Genomic DNA, 24852 nt, shown 5'->3' on the forward strand with positions numbered 1-24852 from the left:
GACGCAGTCAAAGGCGTTCTCGATCACAGTCGGGGGAATGTTGCGGTCCTTGAAGAACTTGGACATCGGGGATGTGCGGGAGTGGAATGTCTTGTCGTGGGAGCAGATGCGGCGGAGGCAGAGGAATTGAGAGTAGTGGATGGAATTTTTGTAGGAGGGTGGGTGGGAGGAGGTGTATTCTAGGTAGCTGTGGGAGTCGGTGAGCTTGAAATGGACATCAGTTACAAGCTGGTTGCCTGAGATGGAGACTGAGAGGTCCAGGAAGGTGAGGGATGTGCTGGAGATGGCCCAGGTGAACTGAAGGTTGGGGTGGAAGGTGTTGGTGAAGTGGATGAACTATTCGAGCTCCTCTGGGGAGCAAGAGGCGGCGCCGATACAGTCATCAATGTACCGGAGGAAGAGGTGGGGTTTGGGGCCTGTGTAGGTGCGGAAGAGGGACTGTTCCACGTAACCTACAAAGAGGCAGGCATAGCTGGGGCCCTTGCGGGTGCCCATGGCCACACCCTTAGTCTGTACGAAGTGGGAGGAGTCAAGAGAAGTTACCACCCCCTCGATCATGACCCCACACCCGAGCACCAAACCATCATCTCCAACACCATTCATGACCTCATCACCTCAGTGCACCTCCCACCCACAGCCTCCAACCTCATTGTTTCCCAACCCCGCACGGTCCGTTTCTATCTCCTTCCCAAAATCCACAAACCTGCCTGCTCTGGTCGACCCATCGTCTCAGCCAGCTCCTGCCCCACCGAACTCATCTCCACCTAGCTGGACTCCATTTTCTCCCCTTTGGCCCAGGATCTCCCTACCTACATCCGTGACACCACCCACGCCCTCCATCTCCTCCAGGACTTCCAATTCCCTGGCCCCCAACAGCTCATCTTCACCATGGACGTCCAGTCCCTATACACCTGCATTCCGCATGCAGATGGTCTCAAGGCCCTCCGCTTCTTCCTGTCCCGCAGGCCCGACCAGTCCCCCTCCACCGACACCCTCATCCGCCTATCCGAACTCGTCCTCACCCTCAACAACTTCTCTTTTGACTCCTCCCACTTCCTACAGACTAAGGGGGTGGCCATGGGCACGGGCATGGGCCCCAGCTATGCCTGCCTCTTTGTAGGTTACGTGGAACAGTCCCTCTTCCGCACCTACACAGGCCCCAAACCCCACCTCTTCCTCCAGTACATTGATGACTGTATCGGCGCCGCCTCTTGCTCCCCAGAGGAGCTCGAACAGTTCATCCACTTCACCAACACCTTCCACCCCAACCATCAGTTCACCTGGGCCATCTCCAGCACATCCCTCACCTTCCTGGACCTCTCAGTCTCCATCTCAGGCAACCAGCTTGTAACTGATGTCCATTTCAAGCTCACCGACTCCCACAGCTACCTAGAATACACCTCCTCCCACCCACCCTCCTACAAAAATTCCATCCCCTACTCTCAATTCCTCTGCCTCCGCCGCATCTGCTCCCACGACAAGACATTCCACTCCCGCACATCCCCAATGTCCAAGTTCTTCAAGGACCGCAACATTCCCCCGACTGTGATCGAGAACGCCTTTGACTGCGTCTCCCGTATTTCCCGCAACACATCCCTCACACCCCGCCCCCGCCACAACCGCCAAAAGATAATCCCCCTCGTTCTCACACACCACCCCACCAACCTCCGGATACAACGCATCATCCTCCGACACTTCCGCCATCTACAATCCGACACCACCACCCAAGACATTTTTCCATCTCCACCCCTGTCTGCTTTCCGGACAGACCACTCTCTCCGTGACTCCCTTGTTCGCTCCACACTGCCCTCCAACCCCACCACACCCGGCACCTTCCCGTGCAACCGCAGGAAATGCTACACTTGCCCCCACACCTCCTCCCTCACCCCTATCCCAGGCCCCAAGATGACATTCCACATTAAGCAGAGGTTCACCTGTACATCTGCCAATGTGGTATACTGCATCCACTGTACCCGGTGTGGCCTCCTTTACATTGGGGAAACCAAGCGGAGGCTTGGGGACCGCTTTGCAGAACACCTCCGCTCAGTCCGCAACAAACAACTGCACCTCCCAGTCGCAAACCATTTCCACTCCCCCTCCCATTCTTTAGATGACATGTCCATCACGGGCCTCCTGCACTGCCACAATGATGCCACCCGAAGGTTGCAGGAACAGCAACTCATATTCCGCCTGGGAACCCTGCAGCCTAATGGTATCAATGTGGAATTCACCAGTTTCAAAATCTCCCCTTCCCCCACCGCATCCCTAAACCAGCCCAGTTCATCCCCTCCCCCCACTGCACCACACAACCAGCCCAGCTCTTCCCCTCCATCCACTGCATCCCACAGCCAGTCCAACCTGTCTCTGCCTCCCTAACCTGTTCTTCCTCTCACCCATCCCTTCCTCCCACCCCAAGCCGCACCCCCATCTACCTACTAACCTCATCCCACCTCCTTGACCTGTTCGTCTTCCCTGGACTGACCTATCCCCTCCCTATCTCCCCACCTATACTCTCTCCACCTTCGGTCCGCCTCCCCCTCTCTCCCTATTTATTCCAGAACCCTCACCCCATCCCCCTCTCTGATGAAGGGTCTAGGCCCGAAACATCAGTTTTTGTGCTCCTGAGATGCTGCTGGGCCTGCTGTGTTCATCCAGCCTCACATTTTATTATCTTGGATTCTCCAGCATCTGCAGTTCCCATTATCCCCAACTTTTAATTAGGCTTGTTTCATCTGCTTTTACATTACCAGTTTCTAAACCAGACTTTTCTATCCATCTTACTTTTAACACTGAAACTTCCAACCAAAGTTTATATTCTGAGGACATGAATTATGAACTGGATATCTGCAGGTTATAACTATCTGATTGGGCAAAAATAACTGACTTCCTTTCCTCTAAGGGATATTAGTCAAGCAAATAAGTTTTTGGTAATAATTCAGTACTTCCACATCACCATGACAGATACTAGCTTTTATTTAAAAAATCCAGCTTTACTTAATTAAATGAACTTAAATTCTACAGCTGAAGTGTGGGGATTGAAATTCACATTTTCAGATGATTAGCTTAAACAGACTGATGTTCAGTAAAATAATTACTATGTACACCCTCCTATAGGGTTATAATGGATATGTGCACAAATGTGAAGCACCTAATAATGGTGAGATATTGCATCCTAAGGAGAATTTTCACAAATTTTTAGTCAATCTCCGCTCTCAACATGGATCTCCTGCACCACAGAAAATGAAGAAATATTCAACAGTTATGCATTCTACAGCACAGCTTTATGTCTTTTCAAAGTCACTGAAATAGTGACCAATCACCGTTCATGGAAGATACAAAATAATCCAAGTGGGTGCAAAATTACTTCTGTACAAAGCAAAATGTGTTGCTTATGATATGGAGAACGGCAACAATGCTAGCTTCCCAAACATAAGTCTTGCGTTTAACATATCCATCACAACAACCACAAATCATAACTGAAGCATCCTTTAGAATAAACATGCATAAATAAAGCCAGTTTTGTCCTGTGTTTTTTTCAAATCTTACCCTCACATCAGGAGGGGAGCAAAGCAGCTCTCTAAGTCTAGAGAAATTCGCAATTGCAATGGCGCTTACATTGCCATTTTATGCCATTTCTCAGCAATGCACATAAATAGCAACGTGGGAATAATGAGGCTAAATTCTGATTCTGTTAAGGGAATTAAAATTAAATTATACTGCAGGCCACTTAACCATGGGTTGTGCCTGTACAGGAGCTTTGAAGGAATAAGCTACATTAGCACTTTAACATCACAGCTCTGCTACAGACAACAGACTATATCCATGAGCAGGATAAACAATCAGGTACTAAGAAATAAAAACTGATGTAGTGACAACACACTGGAACGTCAGAAGCTCAGAAGAATCAAACTCAAAATATAGTCTTGATCCTTTGGTTTGTTGAGTCATTGACCTGAACTGCACTGCTGCAGGGAAATGCCAAACAAGAATTGGGCATCTGCACAGGTAGTGTGGAAATGAGGAAAATAAATTCAACATTGCATAGCTTTGTGAATTCTAAAGTTTCTAAACAGTCTACACCTGTCCTTACTCTGGCCGAAGCCAAGGATCATTGCTCACAGTGCCAAATAGCAGGGCATGTGCCTCATTCAGGAAATTTGACAATGTCATTCTGGAGAAGTAGTGATAAGGGTAAAAATGTGTGCCTTCATACAAAACTGAACATTTAAAAAAAAATTAATGTAAAATGTCCTAAAACCTCTAAGCAAAAAAAACTTTCAACTTTTGTTTTAATTAGAATCAGTATATTCAGAGAATTTCCTTTTACATTAGCACTTCCGGCTGGCACAGATGTTAATTCACCGAAAGGGTATCAATATTTTGTTCTCCTGGTCAGGCTGAACTTGACAATGTCATTCTATGATCATGAATGGGGTAGGGGGTAGAAATAATGCGTAACATTATTTAAATTCTGAAATTATGACATCTCATCTTGTTGGGCTTTTTGCTTTGCATTAGGAGGGAAACATCAGCAGAAAGAAAATCAATGTAGTAATTCACTTTGCATGTCTAGTTTTTCCTGTGATTTTTTATTATTCACTCAAGGGACATGGACATTGCTGGCTGGCCAGTATTTATTGTCCATCCCTAGTCACCCTGGAGAAGGTAGTAGTGAGCTGCCTTCTTGAACTCCATGTGGTGCAGGTACACCCACAATCTCCTTAGCGATGGAATTCTAGGATTTTGACCCAGCAAAGTAAAGGAATGCCAATATATTGCCAAGTCAGGATGGTCAGCGGTATGGAGGGGAACTTGCAGGTTGTGGTTTTCTCATGTAACTACTGCCTTTACCTTTCCAGTGATCATGGGTTTGGAAGGTGCCGTCTAAAGATTTTCCATCAATTTCTGCAATCTATCTTGTAGACAGTGGACGCTGCTGTGACTGAGGTAGTGGATGCTTATGGACGTGGTGCCAAATCAAGCAGGCTGTCAAGCTTCTTGAGTGTTAATGGACTTGCAATCATCCAGACAAGTGGGCAGTATTCCATCACGCTCCTGACTTGCACCCTGTAAATACTGGCCAGGCTTTGCGAAGTCAGGTGGTGAGTTACTTGCTGCAGTATTTACAGCCTCTGACCTGCTCTTGTAGCCACTGTAGTTATGTTGTGAGTGCAGTTGAGTTTCTAGTCTATGCTAATTCCCCCAGAACGCGATGGTGGGGGTTTCGGTGATAGTAACACCATTGCATGTCGAGGGATGGTGGTTAGATTGTTTCTTATTAGAGGTTGTCATTGACTAGCATTTTTAGTGGTTTGCATGTTACTTGCCACTTGTCACCCCAAGCCTGAATACTGTTCTGATTTTGTTGCATTGGAACATGGACTGCTCAGTATCTCTGAGGAGTCACAAATGGTGAAATCATCAACGAATATCCCTATTCCTGGCCTTACGATGGAGGAAAGGTCATTGATAACCCAGCTGAAGATGGTTGGGCTTAGGACACAACACTGAGAAACACCTGCAGAGATGTTCTGGAGCCGAGGTGACCCATCTCCAACAACCACAACCATCTCATGTATCAGGTATGACTCCAACCAGTGGACTGTCTGCCCTCAATACCCATTGATTCCAGTTTTGCCTGGCCTCTTGATGCCACACTCAGTTGAACATGGCCTTGACATCAAGAGGCTGTCACTCTTACGTCAGCTCTGGAATTCAGTTGTTTTGTCCATGCTTGAGCCAAGGCTGTAATAAGGTTAGGAGCTGACTATCCTGGGTGATACCCAAACTGGGCATCACTGAGCAGGTTTGCTTGATAGAACTGTTGATAACAGTTTTACTAGAGAGTAGATGGATGGGATGGTAACTGGTTGGATTTGTCCTGTCTTGCGTACAGGATACACCTGCACAATTTTCCACATTGTCGGGTAGATGCCAGGCTTGTGGCTGCACTGGAAGAGCTTGGCTAGGGGATCTGAGAATTTTGGAGCATCAGTCTGCTCTGCAACTGGATCTGAAAGCATATTTTCACTTGTCACATTATGTTACCTTGGGGTGTCAAGTAGCATAGAACTTGGGAAATAGATGCTAATATTTAAGAAGAGAAAAGAGAGAATTTTTTATACAACATCTGGGGAGCTGACAGTACAAACAGAACTTTAAAAGAGTACATTCCTTAATATTACCAATTGAAACAAGTTTTACTATTCTTAAAACAAGTAAAGCTTTGATATACTCCAATATTGTGATTGTATGAGAATGATCATAAACTGCAATGAACTTCTAAAAAGTAGAAAATAATTTCCAAGAATTTACGTACCTGTTTTGTATTGTAAGATGACATTTTGATTCAAACCCGACTTCTGTTAAATCAAGTTTGTAGCAGTAGTTACCATGCCTTCTCCAGCTCTTAAAAAGGAAGAAGATTTAGTTGGCTCAACCTTTAAGAGTCAAGGATGTATCACAGTATTTTGTTTAAATGGTCTTAATGATTCATACTTTATGCATCATAATAGAAATGGTCGTATTAACAAGTACTTATTTACCATAAAGCCCTATAGATCTACAGTAAATTAATTTGAAAAAAGCTGACGTACATTTTCTCCCCATTCTTAACTGCTGTAACCTCACGTCAAGACTAGATTAATACAACTTTTTTTCTAAGACTTTACTTAACACATCTTAAAAGATCAAAACCTAAAGAACAAAGGTACAAACACAAAGTTATGACTCACCAGCCCAGAAACCCAGGATGCTGGTACATAAATGCATCTAATGAAATGGTGTGAGATAGACTAATCCGCTAGTAAAAAGTTGCTAAACATTATTCAATATATTGTTGATACAGTATGGAGCAAGAACATGGCAGGTCAGGCAGCATCACAGGAGCAGGAAAGTCGACATTTCGGGTTGGGACTCTTCACCACAGCTAAGGTCCGATATTGGTCACTAACAGACTGAATTGCTTATACCAAGGATGAAATTGAAGTGTTAGCTGATGTTAGGTAAAATAAACAAACTTCATAATACTGACCACAGCTGATATGTCTGAAGAGCAGAAGTTCCCCTTCAATTTAACCTAGTTTTAAAGCCATAACTAAAAAGAACATTTCAAAACTAACTTAAAAGAAGCATACAGGCACAACACGAGTTACAATAAGATAAAGACAAAACAATTACCTTGTCTTGAGGGCATCCTACATCAGACAGGTCTGTCTCATTCAAGGTCTTGCCTTGTTTCTTACATACAAACGATAGCTTGCTGTCACATTCTGCAAACTTCCATCGACCCAACTGTGGGTTCAGAAAATTCAGAATTTTTACCATCTATACATGATCAAAATCTGAAGAATAGGGATATAACTACAAAGCCATGATTCATCAGCTTATAAACACAGGATGAAGGCACATAAAACGTATCTAATGAAATAGAATGGACAGACTAATGAGCTTAAAAAAAGGTGCAATTCAGCCAGATTCGATGCATTGTTCAGTGAATAGACTGAATTGACTAGATCAAGGATGAAATTTAATTGTTTGTTGATTTTAGTTCTTAAAAAAACATCCTTAGAACTCTTAGGCTGCATCTTCTGAACTCACAACCACTTTGATCCAGAAGAACAACAGCAACACAAGCATTCCAAACACCACCATCTTTAGATATAACAAGGTGTAGAGCTGGATGAACACAGCAGGCCAAGCAGCATCAGAGGTGCTGGAAGCTGACATTTTGGGTCTGGACCCTTCTTCAGAAATAGGGGAGGGGAAGGGGATTCTGAAATAAATAGAGATGGAGGCGGATGGAGGATGGATGATAGATAAAAGGAGCAGATAGATGGAGAGGAGACAGACTTCTGCCAAGGAGGCAGGGGTGGAGCCAGTAAAGTTGAGTGTATGTGGGGAATTAGGGTAGGAGTTGGTCAGTCCGGGGTAGATGGTCAGGTCAAGGAGGCGGGATGACGCTGGTACATAGGAGGTGTGGATAGGCTGGAGAAAGGACGGACAGATTAGGGAGGCGGGGACGAGCTGGGTGGATTTGGGACGTGTTTGGGAGCAGGGAGGTTTTGAAGCTTGTGAAATCCACATTGATACCATTGGGCTGCAGGGTTCCCAAGCAAAACAGGAGGTGCTGTTCCTGCAACCTTTGGGTGGCGTCGTTGTGGCACTGGAGGCGGCCCAGGATGAACATGTCGTCAAAACAGTGGAGAGGGAGTTGAAGTGGTTCGTGACTGGGAGGTGCCATTGTTTATTGTGAACCGAGAATAGGTTTTCTACAAAGTGGTCTCCAAGCCTCTGCTTGGCTTCCCTGATGTAGAGAGGGCCACATCAGGAACAGCGAATACAGTATACCACATTAGCAGACGGGCAGGTGAACATGTATTTAATGTGGAAGATTTTCTTGGAGCCTCGAATGCAAGTGAGGTGTAGGGGCAGGTGTAGCACTTCCTGCGGTTGCAGGGAAAAGTGCCAGGTGTGGTGGGGCTGGAGGGGAGTGTGGAACGGACAAGGGATTCACGGAGAGAGAGTGGTCCCTCCAGTAGGCAGACAAGGGTGGGGTTGGAAAAATGTCTTTGATGGTGGGGTCGGATTGTAGACGAGAGAAGTACCGGAGGATGATGTGTTGAATCCAGAGGTTGGTGGGATGGTACGCTGAGGACGAGGGGGATTCTGTATTGGTTGTTATTGCAGGGAGGCGTTGCGAAGGATGAGTTCCACAATGCACTCTTCTAGCCTCCGCTTGGTTTCCCCGGTGTAGGAGGCCACATCCGGACTGCAATCTTCAACTGCTGCAAGTGCTACACCTGCCCCTACACTTCCCCCTCACCCCCATTCCAGGCCCCAAGAAGACCTTCCACATCAAACAGATGTTCACCTGCACATCTGTTAATGTGGTATACTGTATCCACAGTTCCCAATGTGGCCTCCTCTACATTGGGGATATCAAGCAGAGGCTTGGAGGCTGCTTTGTGGAACACCTACACTCGGTTCGTGACAACCGACTGCACCTCCCAGTCGCGAACCACTTCAACTTCCCCTCCCACTCCTGGACGACATGTCCATTATGGACCTTCTCCAGTGCCACAATGGTGCCACATGAAGGTTGCAGGAACAGCACCTCATTTTGGTTGGGAGCCCTGCAGCCCAATGGTATCAATGTGGACTTCACAAGCTTCAAAATCTCCCTGCCCCTGACTGCATTCCAAAACCAGCCCAGCTCGTCCCCGCCACCCTAACCTGTCCATCTTTTGTCCAACCTATCCACTCCTCCCACCTCCTCCTGGCCTTGTTGACCTGACCATCGTCCCTGGGCTGACCAGCCTACACCCTCAATCCCACTTATACTCACTGTTACAGGCTCCACCCCTGACTTCTTGACCTGTCTGTCTCCTCTGCACTTATCTGCTCCTTTATCCATTTTCCATCTGCCTCCCCCGTCTCTCCCTAATTATTTCAGAATCCCCTTCCACCCCACCCTGACAATTTATGAAGGGTTTAGACCCGAGGCCTCAGCCTTCCTGCTCCTCTGATGCTGCTTAGCCTGCTCTGTTCATGCAGCTCTACACGTTGTTATCTCAGATTCTCCAGAATCAGCAGTTCTTACTATCTCTGAATCAATTTTAACCACCATCTTCAAGTTCCCCTCCAAGCCACTTACCATTCAAACTTAGAAATATAATCACTATTTCTTCAGTATGGCTGGTCAAAATCCTTGAATTTCCTCCCTCATGATATTGCATGTCTACTCACAGCACACAGGCTGCAGCGGTTCAAGGCAGCTCATTACCACCTCTCAAGGATGGCTAGGCCAGCATTGCCCAAATTCCGCAAAAGAATTAAAACAGAACAGACTTCACATCGTCCAACTATAACAGACAATATAATGGAAGAATTTACAATTGAGTGTAACTTATACTTCAGGGTATCCCAACATAATCCACAACTAATTAAATACTCTATAGTTTTTGTTTAAATATAGGAACCTCAGCAACTCATCTTCATACACAGAGTCTCAACACTAGTCACCTGATTATGACTGGGCAATCTGCTCTGATGATATTTGTTGAGGAACACATATTGGTCAAGACATCAATGAGGACTCGTGTTCTTCTTCAGATAGTGTCATGGAAGGGTTTAATGTCAAGGGATGAAGCTCCCATAGTGCAGTTCCTCCACTGACACCATTCTGACACTGTCATGTACCGTATGTTCATGCCTCTGTCTGAAGTGAAATGTGAAACCAATGAACACTACGTTTGAGTTATGCTATAATTCCACAAGCACACTTAAAAATGAATACTTCAATAGCAAAACAATTAAATTTTCTTTTAAAATTAAGCAACAGGATGCAAAATCTTCAGCCGCAGTAAGTAGGTGAAAGCCAAAATTCTACAGAATTAGGATTCTATAGATTTTTGGTATCATAGATTCAATAAGACCCTTGAAGGGATTACTCTTAATTTGTTTTAGTTCTTTTCTTTGAAAGCTTTTCATTGTTTTGTGTTATGTTATTGAATTTACATTCCCTAAAATTTAAATAGTGAAGAATATCACTATCATTTCTGCTCCAGGTCCCAAAATATCAGTCAGCCCCTCAGAGTGTAAGAAATAGATACAGGGTAGATCTTTCAGCCCTTTGAGACTGCTCCACCAGTGAGATCATAGTTGAGGAAAGTGTCTCCTGGTTCTAGCTCCCTCAGCCAGGGGAAACATCTTTCCTTCTTCTACACTGTTGATCCTTTTAATATATTGCATGTTTGTTTAAGACCATTCTTAATCTGTAAAATTCAGAGAATAAAAACCTGCTCTTTCTAATCTTTTCTTATAGGATAATCCCATTTTTGTTTAGCGACTCTTGAATACACTCCCCATATGGCAAACATATACTTCCTTGGTAAGGCATCCAAAACATGCACACAAACTCCAGAGGTTGTGGTCTCACTGAGGCCTTATATAACAGTAAGATTCCTAAACACAAACCATCCTGCAATAAAGACCAATGCACTATTTGCCTTCGTTGCTTGCTGCATCTGTAAATTAATGTCTCTTTACAAGAACATTCAAAGCCTTCTGAAGTTCAACATTTTCCAGCTTCCTACCATTGAAGTAATACAATATTTACATATTTTTGACTGAAGTGGATTACCTCACATTTCTCTGTATTGAATTTTGTGTGTCAAATTTTTGCTCACTCATTTATTTAACCTCTCTAAATTTCCTTGAAGTATCCTTGCATCCTCCTCACAAATCTTTCTTAATCCTAGTTTAGTATCATCTGCAAATTTGGAAATATTAATTTAATCCCCACATCCAAATGATTGTTAACTTGTGAACAGCTGGGGTCCTAAACACTGATAGTCACAGGCCCATGATTCACAGGTTGTCAATCTGAAAATGACCCATTTATTTCTAATGTTTCTGTCTATTAACCAGTTCTCATTCCATGTCAGTATATTTCCTCAATCCCTTTGTTCTAACCTTGCTTGTTAACGTCTTGTGTCAAACCTAACACAAAGCTTGGAAAATCTAAAGATACGCATCCACCGGTTCCCTTTCATCTATTCCGATATAGTTATATCCTCAGAACTCCAAGTTTGTTAAACGCGGTTTAACTTCCACAAATCTATGATGGCCGTGCTCAATCCTACCATTATTTTTTTTCCCCAGAATGTTCTGTTGTCACATCCTTTGTTACAGATTCTAGCAATTTGCTGATAATTGAAGGTTAACAGGTCTGTTCTTCGGTCTTTTCCTTCTTAAAAAGTGGGGTTACATTTGCTACTTTCTAATCTGCAGACATGAACCAGACATGAGAATTTTGAAAAAAAAAACGACCAATGCGTCTACAGTCTCAACAGCCATCTCTTTCAACACACTCAAAATAGATCACTGGGTCCAGGGGTTCATCTATTTTTAGTCTCATTTAATTCGACTAGCATTTGCAAGACATCCGTTACAGATACTCAATAAATATAGTGAGATCCAATTTTACATTGAATGTTTTCAGCCAAAAGCTGTTCCTGAAACTGTTCCTTTTTAATCTGTTTTACACCTGTTTCCATTGAAAAAACTTTAGTTGCAAAAGTAGAAACGACCTTCATTAGATTATTAATGGTGACCAAATTTTCTCTGCCTATTTCATATCTGCCTGCCTTGCTAAATCTCATTGCCACTCTGTTTTCTACAAGTGTTTTCCACAAGGTCAAACATAGATTTTACAAAAAGAATTCAAGTAATTATCAGGTTGCTCAGCCACTTGCAACAACCATGCGCTGCAAACTTTTTAATCTGCATGGTAATTATTTTTGTTTATATTCTACAGACTGAATTTCCAAGCTGAACACATAACAGAAATGCACACTGGTGCTTCAATACTAGGCAAAGGATGAACCTCCAGGCTTTCACCATCACTCCATTGCATCAAAAGTTTCTCGGAGTTTTCTTATTAAACCAGCAGCTTGTTCATACAGGAGGCTCATTTAAAATGTTAACTGGGGTCTTATGATATTTGATCTAAATCTTACAACATTCAGCAATGTATATTCTGCCAAAGAGGGTCCTAAAGGCAAATTCTTCTGTTGGCAACTTGTGCTTACAGCTCAAAGTAAGCTACAAGAACAAATTGAGGGGCCATAATGAGCTGGAGTTCTTCTCCAAGTTCCATAAATCAGACAGCATTTTCTGTTTCATTTGTGTCCTGGAATGGGGATGTCACCAGCTCAAGTCGCATTTATTGTCCATCCCTAGATGATCTTGAGGAGGTGGCTGTGAGCTACCTTCCTGAACTGCTGCAGTCCATTTTCTGTGGGTAGACTTACATTAGAGAGTGCGTTTTAGGATTTTGACCCAGTGATACTGAAGGAACAGTGACATATTTCTAAGTCAGGATAACTGACATACACTTTCCCTCCTATTGTAGCCCTTCTTAAGAGTCCTGGGGGCCATCTGGATCAGCGATACAGAGCAGCTGGATTAGCTTTATGCATGAGCTCCACCTGGTTATCGTGCTAATATTCTCCAGTCCTTAATATGGGCTGGGAATATGCAGGGACTACTTGTCAGATGATTGGCATTAAATATAAAACTAAATCACAAGGTGTTAGACATAGCTGGAACAGAAAATTGACCATTACATCCATGCAGCTGAAAATGTTACAACTTCAAGCATAGCCTCAGAGTAATGGAGAAGGGAAAGTACAACACCCGACTGTCCTGGATTCATCTGCTAGTATGGCAGAATTACCACTGAGCCTAAAGAAGCATCACTAAAGGGAGGCTTATATAGCTTTAAGATAATGGCTGACACAGAGCCAAGGTTTTCACCACTGTTTAAGCTGGGCTACTTCTTAGGATGGATGTAGGAAATCAGCGAGCGGTTGTCATAATGGGCCACAAACCAGCTGCTTCTATTGCACTCACGTGGGAATGTACAAAGGGAAGGCAAACAAATATCTGGGGGTCGAGAGAGTATACTATTTCTTTGCTGTTAATCTGTACAAGGAGGAGATTTTGGTTTGCTGAATATAATCAATCCTAATAAAGTAAATATCAGCAAAAATGTTTCCTTTTTCTATTAAAAGAAAGGAAAAGAAACTTGCACCAAATAGGATTTACTCTGTCCATTATCCATACTAGGCCTGTCAGTGCCCAGCTCATGGAAGGCCCCAAGTGAAGTCTGTGATCCGTTGAAGGCAACAATCCCTTCGGACTGCACAACAGGAGGGAAGAACGGAAATTATTGTTGATGGTTCAAGCAAATAAAGCGCCTCTAGTACATGCAGAGAAGGCATGGGCAAGCCAAAATCTCTGAGGCCTCATTGGTGATGTTCGGACAACTGGCATTTGCTTTTTAACCAAGATTTAAATTAAAGCTTTAATAGTCTATTTGTGAATGAAATAAATGCACTCAGACTAGAGAACATAGGAGTAATTAGTCATTTACTTGCCTTTCCCACATAGGATACACAGTGCTTTGTAGTATTATAGGGGATATTAGGTTGAGCCTGGTCCCAATACGTGAAGGTCACAGGAGATCCATCTGACCACTTGAACAAAGCTGGGAACTGGTCACTTCTCAATCCAGTCCATATTTCATAACTGTAAGCTAAAACAAAAACTTAAGTGCAATAGCTAGGGAAATTCAATAAGATTAATACTGTACAAATATTTAGCAAAAATAATCCTGGGACTATTTTATTTATCAAATAGCAATTGAATTTCGATATTTTCAGGTCAGATTACACAGATTTTAACCCATAAGAAATATTGTGGCATATGCTCAGTGATGAAGACCTATCAAAGATCTAACTTTAGAAATCTGAAAGATGGCAAGAAAACACCCATGACCAAGTCTTTTTAAAAGAGCTAAATAATGCCAAAAATTGGCATTCTGTGATGTTAATTGATTCAGTAGAATTTTAGTTTTATGGTATTGACAATTATAAATTAAGTTGCATTGCTTTTCATATTTAAATGAGCACAAAACTTGACATGAGAAACCATTATGACAATATAAAATTATAGAGACAGGAACACATTCCGAATTTCAGCACTGCAAGGTCAGAGTGAGGATTTTCACAGATAACTGCAATATTTAATCCATTCACAGCACGCCAACAGTGAAGCAGTCATTGCCTGCACACAGCAAGACCTTGCTAACCTTCTGGCTTGGGCTGATGAGCATCTCAGAAATGCCAGACAGTAACCTTTGCTATTTATCAGCTTCAGCACTCCGAAATCACCCAAAATCCACATCCAAGGTGGAGTTGGAGGGGAGGGAACATTGTGGTGAGATTACTTCAGAAGCTTAACTGATGAAGCCTCATGTCCAGGGATGTGCAGGCTAGGTGCATTAGCCATTGAAAATGCAAGGTTACAGGGATAGGGTCGAGGTGGGATGCTCTTTGGAGGGTCCCTATGGACTTGAAAGGCTGATGGCCTGCTTCCACACTAGGGATTCTATGGTGACAGGATCTCTGGAGCAAACAATAATCTCATCTCTTCAAAGTTTGTCCAACATCATAAAACACATAAAGCAGTTTTCCCATTTGCTTTGGTGAGTTCAAGTTGTCTTAGCGATTGCAGTGTATACCATGCACTACGCAGGGGTAGTGCACGGGGTAAATATTTAAAAAGGTGGCAGATGGGGAGGTGCTGCTCAGCAACCCACCTGTTTAACAAGATGCTGAGCCTCAAGTATTGTTAGTGTTGCACTCATCTATTTTGAAATGGTGAATCACACTATCCTTCAGAATAAAATATTTTCCAAAAATTTTTTCATTAGGGTTATGTGACTAGTCATTACTCAGCTGCTGAGTATTCGACCTTCCTTCTTAAAACAATGATACAACATTAACAGTTCTACAAATCAACATCTATAGCCAAAAGTCCAAATGTTTTCTTTCCGGTAGCATATTTCTTTTGAAATCTCTTTATTGCTTCCTGGAATGCCTCCCAAAACTTGTACACAAATTTATGTTTGAAGTAGTCTTTGTTTACTTTTGCCAAATCACCTCTTCGAAATATGTAGGCCTTTTCTGGATTTAAAAATGGTCTTTGTTCTTTTCCACAACTAATTAAATCTAACCAAATTATTATCACTATCACCAAAAATAGTCCCCTCCTGATATTCCTTTCACTTGTGAAGCTTTAGTTCTTAAAGTAAAATTAAGTTCCTCTTTTCTTCTTGGGCTTGCTTCATTGTGGAAAAAAGTAGTTTTCCTGGTGCACTTTAAGAATTTTTCGTTCCCTGCACCTTTCTGACGAACTTCATGCCAGTTAATATTATGCTACTACAAATTAGTACTGCAGTACGACAACAATGTGGTTGATTCTGAACTGCTCTCTGGGTAATTAGGGATGGGCAATAAATGCTGTGTAACCAGCAACACCCTCATCCCATTAATGAAAAAAGAAAACAAAATCCTTCAATTTTTGCAATATTATTTCTTTATCAGCCATTTGTATGTATTTGCTTACTTTCTTCAAATTGACAGCTTTGGGGTCTGAAGTATAGTCCCAACAGTGTATAACTATGTTTTTCAGTTCAACCCATATGGCCTCATTTGATGTCTGCTTTCACTATCTGCTTGATTCACTAGGCTGCTTCCATTGAATTATATAGCACTGATCATCAACAACTCCTCTGTTGTCTACTTTCTGTTTTCTCTGCTTTTTATGCTCATTACTCATTCACTACTAATTTAGGTGGCAAGGTGGCTCAGTGGCTCGCACTGCAACCTCACAGAGCCAGAGACCCGGGTTTAATTCCCGCCTCGGGCAACTGTCTGTGTGGAGTTTGCACATTCTCCCTGTGTCTGCGTGGGTTTCCTCTGGGTGCTCTGGTTTCCTCCCACAGTCCAAAGATGTGCAGGCTAGGTGGATTGGCCATGCTAAATTGCCCAGTGTTCAGGGGTGTGTGGGTTATAGGGGTGATGGGTCTGGGTGGGATGCTCCAAGGGATGGTGTGGACTTGTTGGGCCAAAGGGCCTGTTCCCACAATGTAGGGAATCTAATCTAATCTACTTTATATTTTCAGTTTTGTATCTCCTTCTGAATCTATACTCTCAGCCCCCAAACACACTGAGGCCAGAGAAGTAAGGTTCTTTTCATTTTCAAGGGGGTTTTGAAAGGGAGAAGGACAGGTTCCAAGGAGTCAGTGATTTCTCAGGAACACAATGTGTGCTGAAATTTCCACCTCAATAATTGTTTACACAAATCATAGGCTTGTAAAAACATAGAACAGCACAGCAGAGGAACAGGCGCTTCAACCCAGTGTGTCTGTGCTGTCTATGATGTCATTAAACTAATCCCATCTCTGCCTGCATATGGTCTCTTTATGCTTTATCTGTTCATGCGTCTGTTTAAATATCTCTTCAACTTGGCCATCACCTCCCCCGCAACACATTCCAGACACCTAATGCCCTCTGTATAAAAAACTTCTTTTGAACATCTCCTTTAAATTTTCCTCCTCTGACCTTGCTCTTTAGTGTCTGACACTTCCATCCTGGGGAAAAAAGACTGACTAAACACCCCATCCATGCCTCTCATAATCTTATATACCATTTTTGGATTGCCCCTTAGCCTCTGACATTCTAGTGAAAACAATTCAAATTTGTCCAACCTCTCCTTATAGCTAGTACATTCCAATCCAGGCAATATCCTGGTAAAGGGATAATGGGAACTGCAGATGCTGGAGAATCCAAGGTAATAAAGTGTGAAGCTGGATGAACACAGCAGGCCAAGCAGCATCTCAGGAGCACAAAAGCTGACGTTTCAGGCCTAGACCTTGGTAAACCTCTCTTGCACCCTATCGAAGGACTCCACATGCTCTCTATAGTGTGGTGACCAGAGCTGCGCACAGTGTTCCAAATGTGGCATTACTGAAGTCTTGTACAGTTGGAAAATAACTTGTCAATTTTTACACTCAATGCCCTGACCAATCAAGGCAGGCATGCGGCATGCTTTATTTACCACCTTACTTAATGTGTTGCCACTTTCAGGGAGCTATGGACTTGGACTCCAAGATCTCTGAGTATATCAATGCCCCTGAAGGTCCTGCCATTTACTGTGTACTTTCCTCCTGAATTTGACCTCCCAAAATGCTTCACTTCACACTTGGCCAGATAAAAGTCCATCTGCCGTTTCTCTGCACAACTTTCCAGCTAATCTATATTCCACTGCATCTTTCGATATCCTTTCTCACTATATTAATTCGGTTATTCTTTATGGTTAGTTCCTTGACCACAGTTGGTTTTTGTGAAGTTGATCAACTTTTAGTAACTTTCGACTGATACAAAATATATATCTGTTCAGATTTAAATCTGGTACTCTTGCTGCTTGGATAACGATTAGAATTTGCACTTACCTTCATGAAGCTTACTGGCAACCAGCTCCACATCGGCTAATGAATGTACGCTAATGAGCTGGCTTTCATTGGATTTACAGGAACTATCTGCGTCATCCCATTTCAAATCTTGTGTGTTCATATAATAGCAGAAACCATTATGTGCAAGCCAGCCAGCTTCACATTCTGTATTGGAGTACTTCCAAGGATCTGATAAGAAAGCAGTCATAATAAATTTGAGAGAATTCCACATATTAACATCTACATTTTTCTATGTAATTTCCTTATTTTATATTACTTCCCATGAAAATGGCCATTTGGGGGCATTTGAAAATGGTAGGGTAGAATGGCTTCTCATGGCATCCAATTACAGGTATAAACTTTGATGCACAAAATTCTGAAAAGCGCTAACCTGAAACTGATTCTGGCCATTTGCTAGCTATCCAGGAGGTCCTTGTGCATATACAAGAGCCCAAACAAATAGAGGATCTCGTGCAGCAATCAACACCATCCCACAGGGCATTTAATGAGGTGGCAGAATGGCAAGTGGGGACTCCACCTTTTCCTGCTTCTACCCTGCTGCCATTTAAGGATCTTGTGGGAAATTAATGCCCATTTAACAGTTTACCAATGGCAGCAGGACAATAACCCAGCAGCAAACGCAGGGAGTGTGTTCAACAGGCAGGCAGCATGGGAAGCAGCCGACTGTATGGTCACTTCCAGGTTCTTAGAGGTTTTCCCATTCATGAGGGATCTGGCCTCAAGAATGGGGTGACTCAGTCTTTTCTCTGCCCTTTCTGCTGACCTCCTCTTCTTCCCATCAGCTCCCACTCTGCAATCTCGCCTTTCTACCACTCACCTCTCCACTGCAATCCAGCAAACAGTCTTGAATTATTGAGCCAGCATTTCTTTTGGTCACTGAGGTCTCTAGCTGTTTACAATACATGGAAGGGCTAGGTTGTACAGGCAGTCATCATTCCCTTCCTGGTGACAGCACCATTAGAAGAGAGCTTCTGGTCTCCAATTGCAAGACCTGTCCTGAAAAGGTGAAATGGGACTGCCACTGGCTCTGCAGATAACAGATGAAGACCATCACCTCAATTAAATAGCTCCTCTGGTGTTCGTTTAAGAATATGGACTAAGAATCACAGTGATTGGCATAGGCCTGAAACCTTCGATACTCATTTCCAGGATCTAAGTGCAGCTTTTCCAGTGGTCACAACTTTCTACTTTCAGCCCTTTTCCTACAGATCTTTCCTCCTGTGGGATTAACTTGAGGGTTCAGCAGTCAGTGAATGCAAATCACTGTGAATACTCTGATTAAGTCTGAAGATAATTTTTTTATGGTCCTTGAGCTAGCATCTTTAAGTCCAGAAATTGCTTGCATATTCATTGTGCTTTAGGTGAGAGCTAAGCATTTATATCCCGTTAAAATTATTGGGGAAAAAAATCCACAAGAGAACAAAAGATTTTATAATACGAACAAATTGCAGAAAAGAAAATCTAGCTTTGTGAATTTTAAACATACAAAATTCTAAAAATTAAGAAGTGATTCTACTTTGGCATCAAGGAATAGAAAATAAAAATAATCTTCAAAATTAAAAAAGATTAAACTAAATCAGAATGCACATCCAGCAGCCATGATCTCATGATTTCTAATGGATTTGTTTAAAATCCTAAATGGGTCAGATCCTAGCAAACCAATAAGTGTTACCAGCTTTTAATTTTATTTCTGTAACTGGTGGTTCAGAGGCTTGCCGTTACCCCTAAACAATAATCCCACCAAGAATCATTTAAGAATCAATATTGCCAAGAGAGGAAGTGGATTGGTCATGCAGCTGGTTGTTGCATCACAGTAGCACATCACTTGAGTTTGCTACATGATATATCACATGGCACGCTACCAACACTGGAACATTTGGGGAAGTGCAGAATCAAAGTAAAGCATTATCATAAATTGAAAGCAATTCACCTTGGCAACGATTGTACATCATTAATTGGATGGTTGGAAAAATGGCAGAAAGATAATTTCTTGGCCTCTGAACCATAAAGTAGACAAGTATTTATGTTGTGATAAATCCATTGTTACAAGTCATGCAACGTCAGAACTCTGGATGTGTGGCAAGATCCTTGGAATTTTCAGTCTCAAGTGGCTTCAAACCTGGTTTTTCAAAAAAGGCATATCCCCACAGTTTCAATGAGGTATGGAGAGGAAAGGAAAGGGAAATGTAGACTTGTGTCATTAAAGCAACCAACCCACTCCCAAAGAAACAAGTCAGTTATGGAAACATAATGAGGTTGTGTGCCTCAGGTTCAATTTAGGCTGGCCAGTCTTCTCAGGCCTCAGGAAACCCAATCATTAAATCGAAGCACAGACTACTTTTGGTAGAGGTAAAAGCCTTGGCAGCATTGTTTAATTGCTTACATTCACTCCTGTCCCAATCCCATCAATTCCAACACACCTTCTCTTCCCAGCTCAGAGATTGATACACAACTCACCACTATTCCTCCGTCCAACCAGTAACACAGCTCATGCTCTGTACCTTATCCTGTCCTCCTCAAAAGCCCTTCACTATCAACAAAACAAACAAACAGTCACATCTGCCAGAATTGCATGCAGGCTGGCAACATGCTGGGGGACACATGTCCCGAAGTTAAAACTGTACATCATTAGGGGAAAGCTGATCATCTAACTTTCTGAACAAAATCTCCAGCCTTCCCACTTATTAAACACACTCCTGTTAAGATTGAGGCCAAAGGGTTCAATTTTGTATGTTAATTTACAATAAAAAGAGAAACTGAAAACAAAACAAAACATTTAATTAGGTGAGACATATGGAGAAAGTTTGCAAGCTCTGAAGGTACAAAAGCAAATTTAAGCCAAGAAAGAAATCTGGCAGCACTGCTGTTAATAACAGGGATTGTCTGAACAACTGGAGCGAAAGGCAATTTCTTCACTCCTTTTCGATGTTTAAATGGCCACACAAAACAACATTTGCAGAATCCAAAAATAAAGTAATTGACTCAGTACAATCTCCACCTCAAGAGGTGAAAAATGTACACAGATTTCCATCAAATAAAACGCACATTTAAAAAATAGTTCAAAAGCCTCAGATTCCAGTTCGAAGTTTGGGAGCTCAGATCCTGTCCATTAGGGAATTAAAAGGATTCACCACAGTGAGAGAAGATGTTCCTCCTCATTTTAAGTTATAAATGTTTTGTGTTTCATTTTGAGACTGCACCGTCCCACACTGGTTCAAAATTCCAGCCAAAGAAAACACCTTTTTCAGTCAACTTTATCACTATTAAAAATGTTCTAAATTTATGAATTTGCTTCTCATTTTTATAAACACAAGGGAATACACAGGTCCTGTCCCCTCAAAGATAGCGTCCCTGCTTTTGAGCCAGGAGACCTGGCTTCAGAATTTAAGAGAATTAGAACTAGCCTTTATGTCACGTGCACTCAATGAGTGCAGTGAAAAGTTTGCAATGTTGCCTCTCAGCGTCATCTTGGGTACAGGATACTTGAGTATTTGTAACAGACTTAAGAGAATCATAAAAGTCTACCATATGAATAAACGATAAAAAGATGCTTTCTTTTAAAAAGTACCTTAACTCTAGTCTTTTAAGCAAGTCTGTGCCAGCTTTCTGGCCGCCAGGCCAAGTGTATAGGAGATGCTAGGCACCAATCCTGGAGGCCTCGCTTGAAGACCCCAGGGGACTTGCTGCCAACCCCATACTGGCCTCTGATCCACTTGGCTCCGGGGCTTGCCTGGACTTGTTGCCCCCACATTGGCCTAGCCTGGGACTCTCCTCTGGGACCCTTGAACTTGCTACCTCCATGCAGGCCTGGCCTCCAACTCACTGCCTCTCAGACTGGCCTGGTCTGGGCCTCGCCTCTGTACTTGCCAGTCTGGACCTCATCGGCAGGGCTTACCTAGTCTCACTACTTCTGTTCTGGCCTGGCCCAGGCCTTGCTGCCACCATGACAGCCTGGCCTGAGCCTTACATCTGGGACTCGCCGCTCCTGTGCCAGCTCCCTCCGGTCTCCACCATTCACCTCCGTTAGTAAAGGTTGAAAGTTTGATTAAAAAAAAAGAAAAAACCCAAAAAGAATGGGCAGATCAGAGGAGAATCAAGTGGAATGTCTCACTCTGCTGCCATCTTGTCTTGTCCTGCTCACTCGAGCAGCACGTAAAAGCATCCGAGAAGACTGACTAGAAAATTATCTAGAACAGTCCCATCATCCAGGAGTAACTGGCGAGAAACAAACACAAAGTGCTGGAAAAGCTCAGTAGGTCTGGCAGCATTTGTGAAGAGAAATCTGGATTAACATTTCAGGTTTGGTGACCCTTCCTCAGAGCTGAAGAATCTGTGCTGCACTCCCACTGTGGCAAATATATCCTTCCTTAGGTGAATGACCAGAATTGCAACCAATAGACAAGATGCAACTCACCACTGTTCTCCACAACTGAAGCAAGAACTGTACACAATTCCTCTTGCAATTAGGCTAATATACCATTTATGATATTGCTAGTTTCCAGTGACTTATTCATTGGTGTAATACTGTAGAATGGCAATATGAAATGGCTAGCTTTACCTATCACTCAAACCTTTAGACACACAATGCTTCCATGGTACTCCAGAGGTGGACCGGGCACTTTTAGGCCCAGGACTGACAACCACTGGCCCAATCTTGATGGTTTCTCTTTACGTTGATACTTCTTATGATTGGCTATTTGGGTGCAAGATTAAAAAATGTGATGAAATGTACGTTTTTCACCAATATTCTGCTTGTAATGCATGGATGGCGTGGAGAACCATAGATATACATAACCGAATCATGTCGTTCATTGTAGTCTTCAGCTTAATTTTTTGATTCCAGTACACAACCCCAACACCCAGGCAAGGATTTACAATTTTATTCAGCTAAGTTCCTCAGACATTTATTTCAGGATTCTCAGAGATACATTAATCCTGATTTTGAGATCAAGTAAAAAACTCTCTCTTTCAATTCTAGAGATAGTAGGAGCTGCCAATGCTGGAGAATCTGAGATAACAGGCCAAGCAGCATCAGAGGAGCAGGAAGGCTGACATTTCAGGCCTAGAAGGGTCTGGGCCTGAAACATCAGCCTTCCTGCTCCTCTGATGCTGCTTGGCCTGCTGTGTTTGTCCAGCTCTACACCTTGTATTCTCAGATTCTCCAGCACCTGCAGTTTCTACTATCTCTGAAACAATTTTAACCCCACTGCGAAGCCACTTCTAAGGATGCCTAGATTTCTGAAGATGGGTCTAGGCCCGAAATGTCAGCCTTCCTGCTCTTCTGATGCTCCTTGGCCTGCTGTATTCATCCAACTCCACAACTTGTAATCTGTTTCAATTCTACCTACTTTTAGTTTGATATCCCTGCTTTACCGACTGGAAAGATGTGCTTCTTCAGGGAGAAATAGGAGCTTTTGCTCCTTCCATGTCTTTGTCAATTTCTGCTCATTATATGGAGGACTGTGAGTTAAAGGAAGATTAACAATCTCCATTTAGGTATGGAATATTTTCTGAATGTGTTTCTATAACTTGCTGTTGTTGCTGTCTTTACCAAACACAGAAAATCACATTGGGTTGTGTGTGGGGGGAGGCTTTCAATTAGGATGCTGCACCATTGGTAGTGGCCCACTTGTCCTACCATGATTTAATGGAGGCGGGGGGGGGGGGGGGGGGGGTGTTGGGAGTGTGCAGTGCACTTCCCCTGCCTGCGTCCCTCAAGTGGGCAATGAATGTCCAATTAAGGATTTTATCCATTGTTGCCCCAATTTAATAGGTGATCAGATATTTAACAGGTTTTTAGAACATTCATCATTCCGTTTCATTCCAAACCTTCTGTATTACAGCAGTGGTCACTGATCACAGTGAGGAGCAAGAGTTGCTCGCATCCAGTTGGCTGGCTGTTCAGTTAAGCAGAACTCCCACCTCACATTAAATGAAAGTAGAGTAAGCCAGAAAAGTTGAGTTAGGGTCCTGTCCAATGCACCAGCTACACACTGTCAACATTACCCTTAGCATGCCATTCAACTCATTATTACACGGAGACTGTTACAACGAGGACTCCTGGTGCTTTCCATTATCTTACTAACCTTGCTCATCTGTATAGTTCTTTCCATGAATGCCAGCTTTATCTTCCAGCAATACTACTGCTACCTCACCAGGACCAGTATACATATTATTCCAAGGTGCAACTTTGCTCTTGGATCCTGATCAGTTGTACAAGATGTTCTTTTGCTTTTATGAACAATCGATTAATATATTTAAAAATTCAAAAGTATGCAGTTGTTTAGTTCCACATCACAGACCAAGAGTGTCTTAAGGTGAACACACATTTCCGCACCTTTCCGCACAATGTGGATATTTCCACCATTCTTGTGCCAATTGATTATATATGATCAGCAAATCAATGAAAGGATCACAGAAGAATTGATTCAGAACATTTTGATGGGGGTAAGATTGCTAACAGTTCAGTTTATATTGTACGTTTAGAGGTGGGAGGGCCACAGACATGTTTGTCATTGGTATACAACAACTAATAATACAATTCTGAAGGATTTCATTGGCTAGGAGATACTTTGGTGATAGCTTGAGGTGTGTCAGTTCAAGTCTTGGAACAACTCCACCTTATGTCCATGTATAATTTTGTCAGTGGCAATGCCAATTAAGATACTCCAATTAGATGTGCTCTGAGCTAAGTAGTAGTAATTGACAAAAGAATAAGAGATGAAGTAGGAATATAAAACAGAAGGAGCCGATTTCACAAGGGGGAAGAAAAAGCAAGTTACGCTTACCGATTGACTCTTTCCCTGTCTGATTAAGTGGTTTCTTGCATGCGTATGGTAAAGCAGCTTCACAAGGACTAACTTGCCAACGACCATCAGAATCCAAGTTCATTGTGGCACAGCTTGATTCCTCAAGATGATACAAATCAAATATACCTAAACATAACAAATTGTAAAGTTTCAGCTCAG

General features: G+C 42.8%; 1 protein-coding gene across 3 annotated transcripts in view; it reads right to left on the reverse strand.

The window, feature by feature from the left end:
- ly75 (lymphocyte antigen 75) overlaps window positions 1-24852 on the reverse strand; it is a 141921-nt gene that overhangs the window by 90619 nt on the left and 26450 nt on the right. For all 3 annotated transcript variants that reach the window (XM_059647306.1, XM_048533646.2, XM_059647307.1), the window contains 5 exons: window positions 24673-24819; window positions 17864-18052; window positions 13944-14101; window positions 7180-7293; window positions 6320-6408 (listed from right to left, as the gene is read on the reverse strand). In XM_059647306.1, the coding sequence (XP_059503289.1) occupies window positions 6320-6408; window positions 7180-7293; window positions 13944-14101; window positions 17864-18052; window positions 24673-24819 (697 nt within the window). The remainder of the gene's footprint in view (window positions 1-6319; window positions 6409-7179; window positions 7294-13943; window positions 14102-17863; window positions 18053-24672; window positions 24820-24852) is intronic.

This window comes from Stegostoma tigrinum, chromosome 7, assembly GCF_030684315.1.
Source record: "Stegostoma tigrinum isolate sSteTig4 chromosome 7, sSteTig4.hap1, whole genome shotgun sequence".
Classification (NCBI taxonomy): domain Eukaryota; kingdom Metazoa; phylum Chordata; class Chondrichthyes; order Orectolobiformes; family Stegostomatidae; genus Stegostoma; species Stegostoma tigrinum.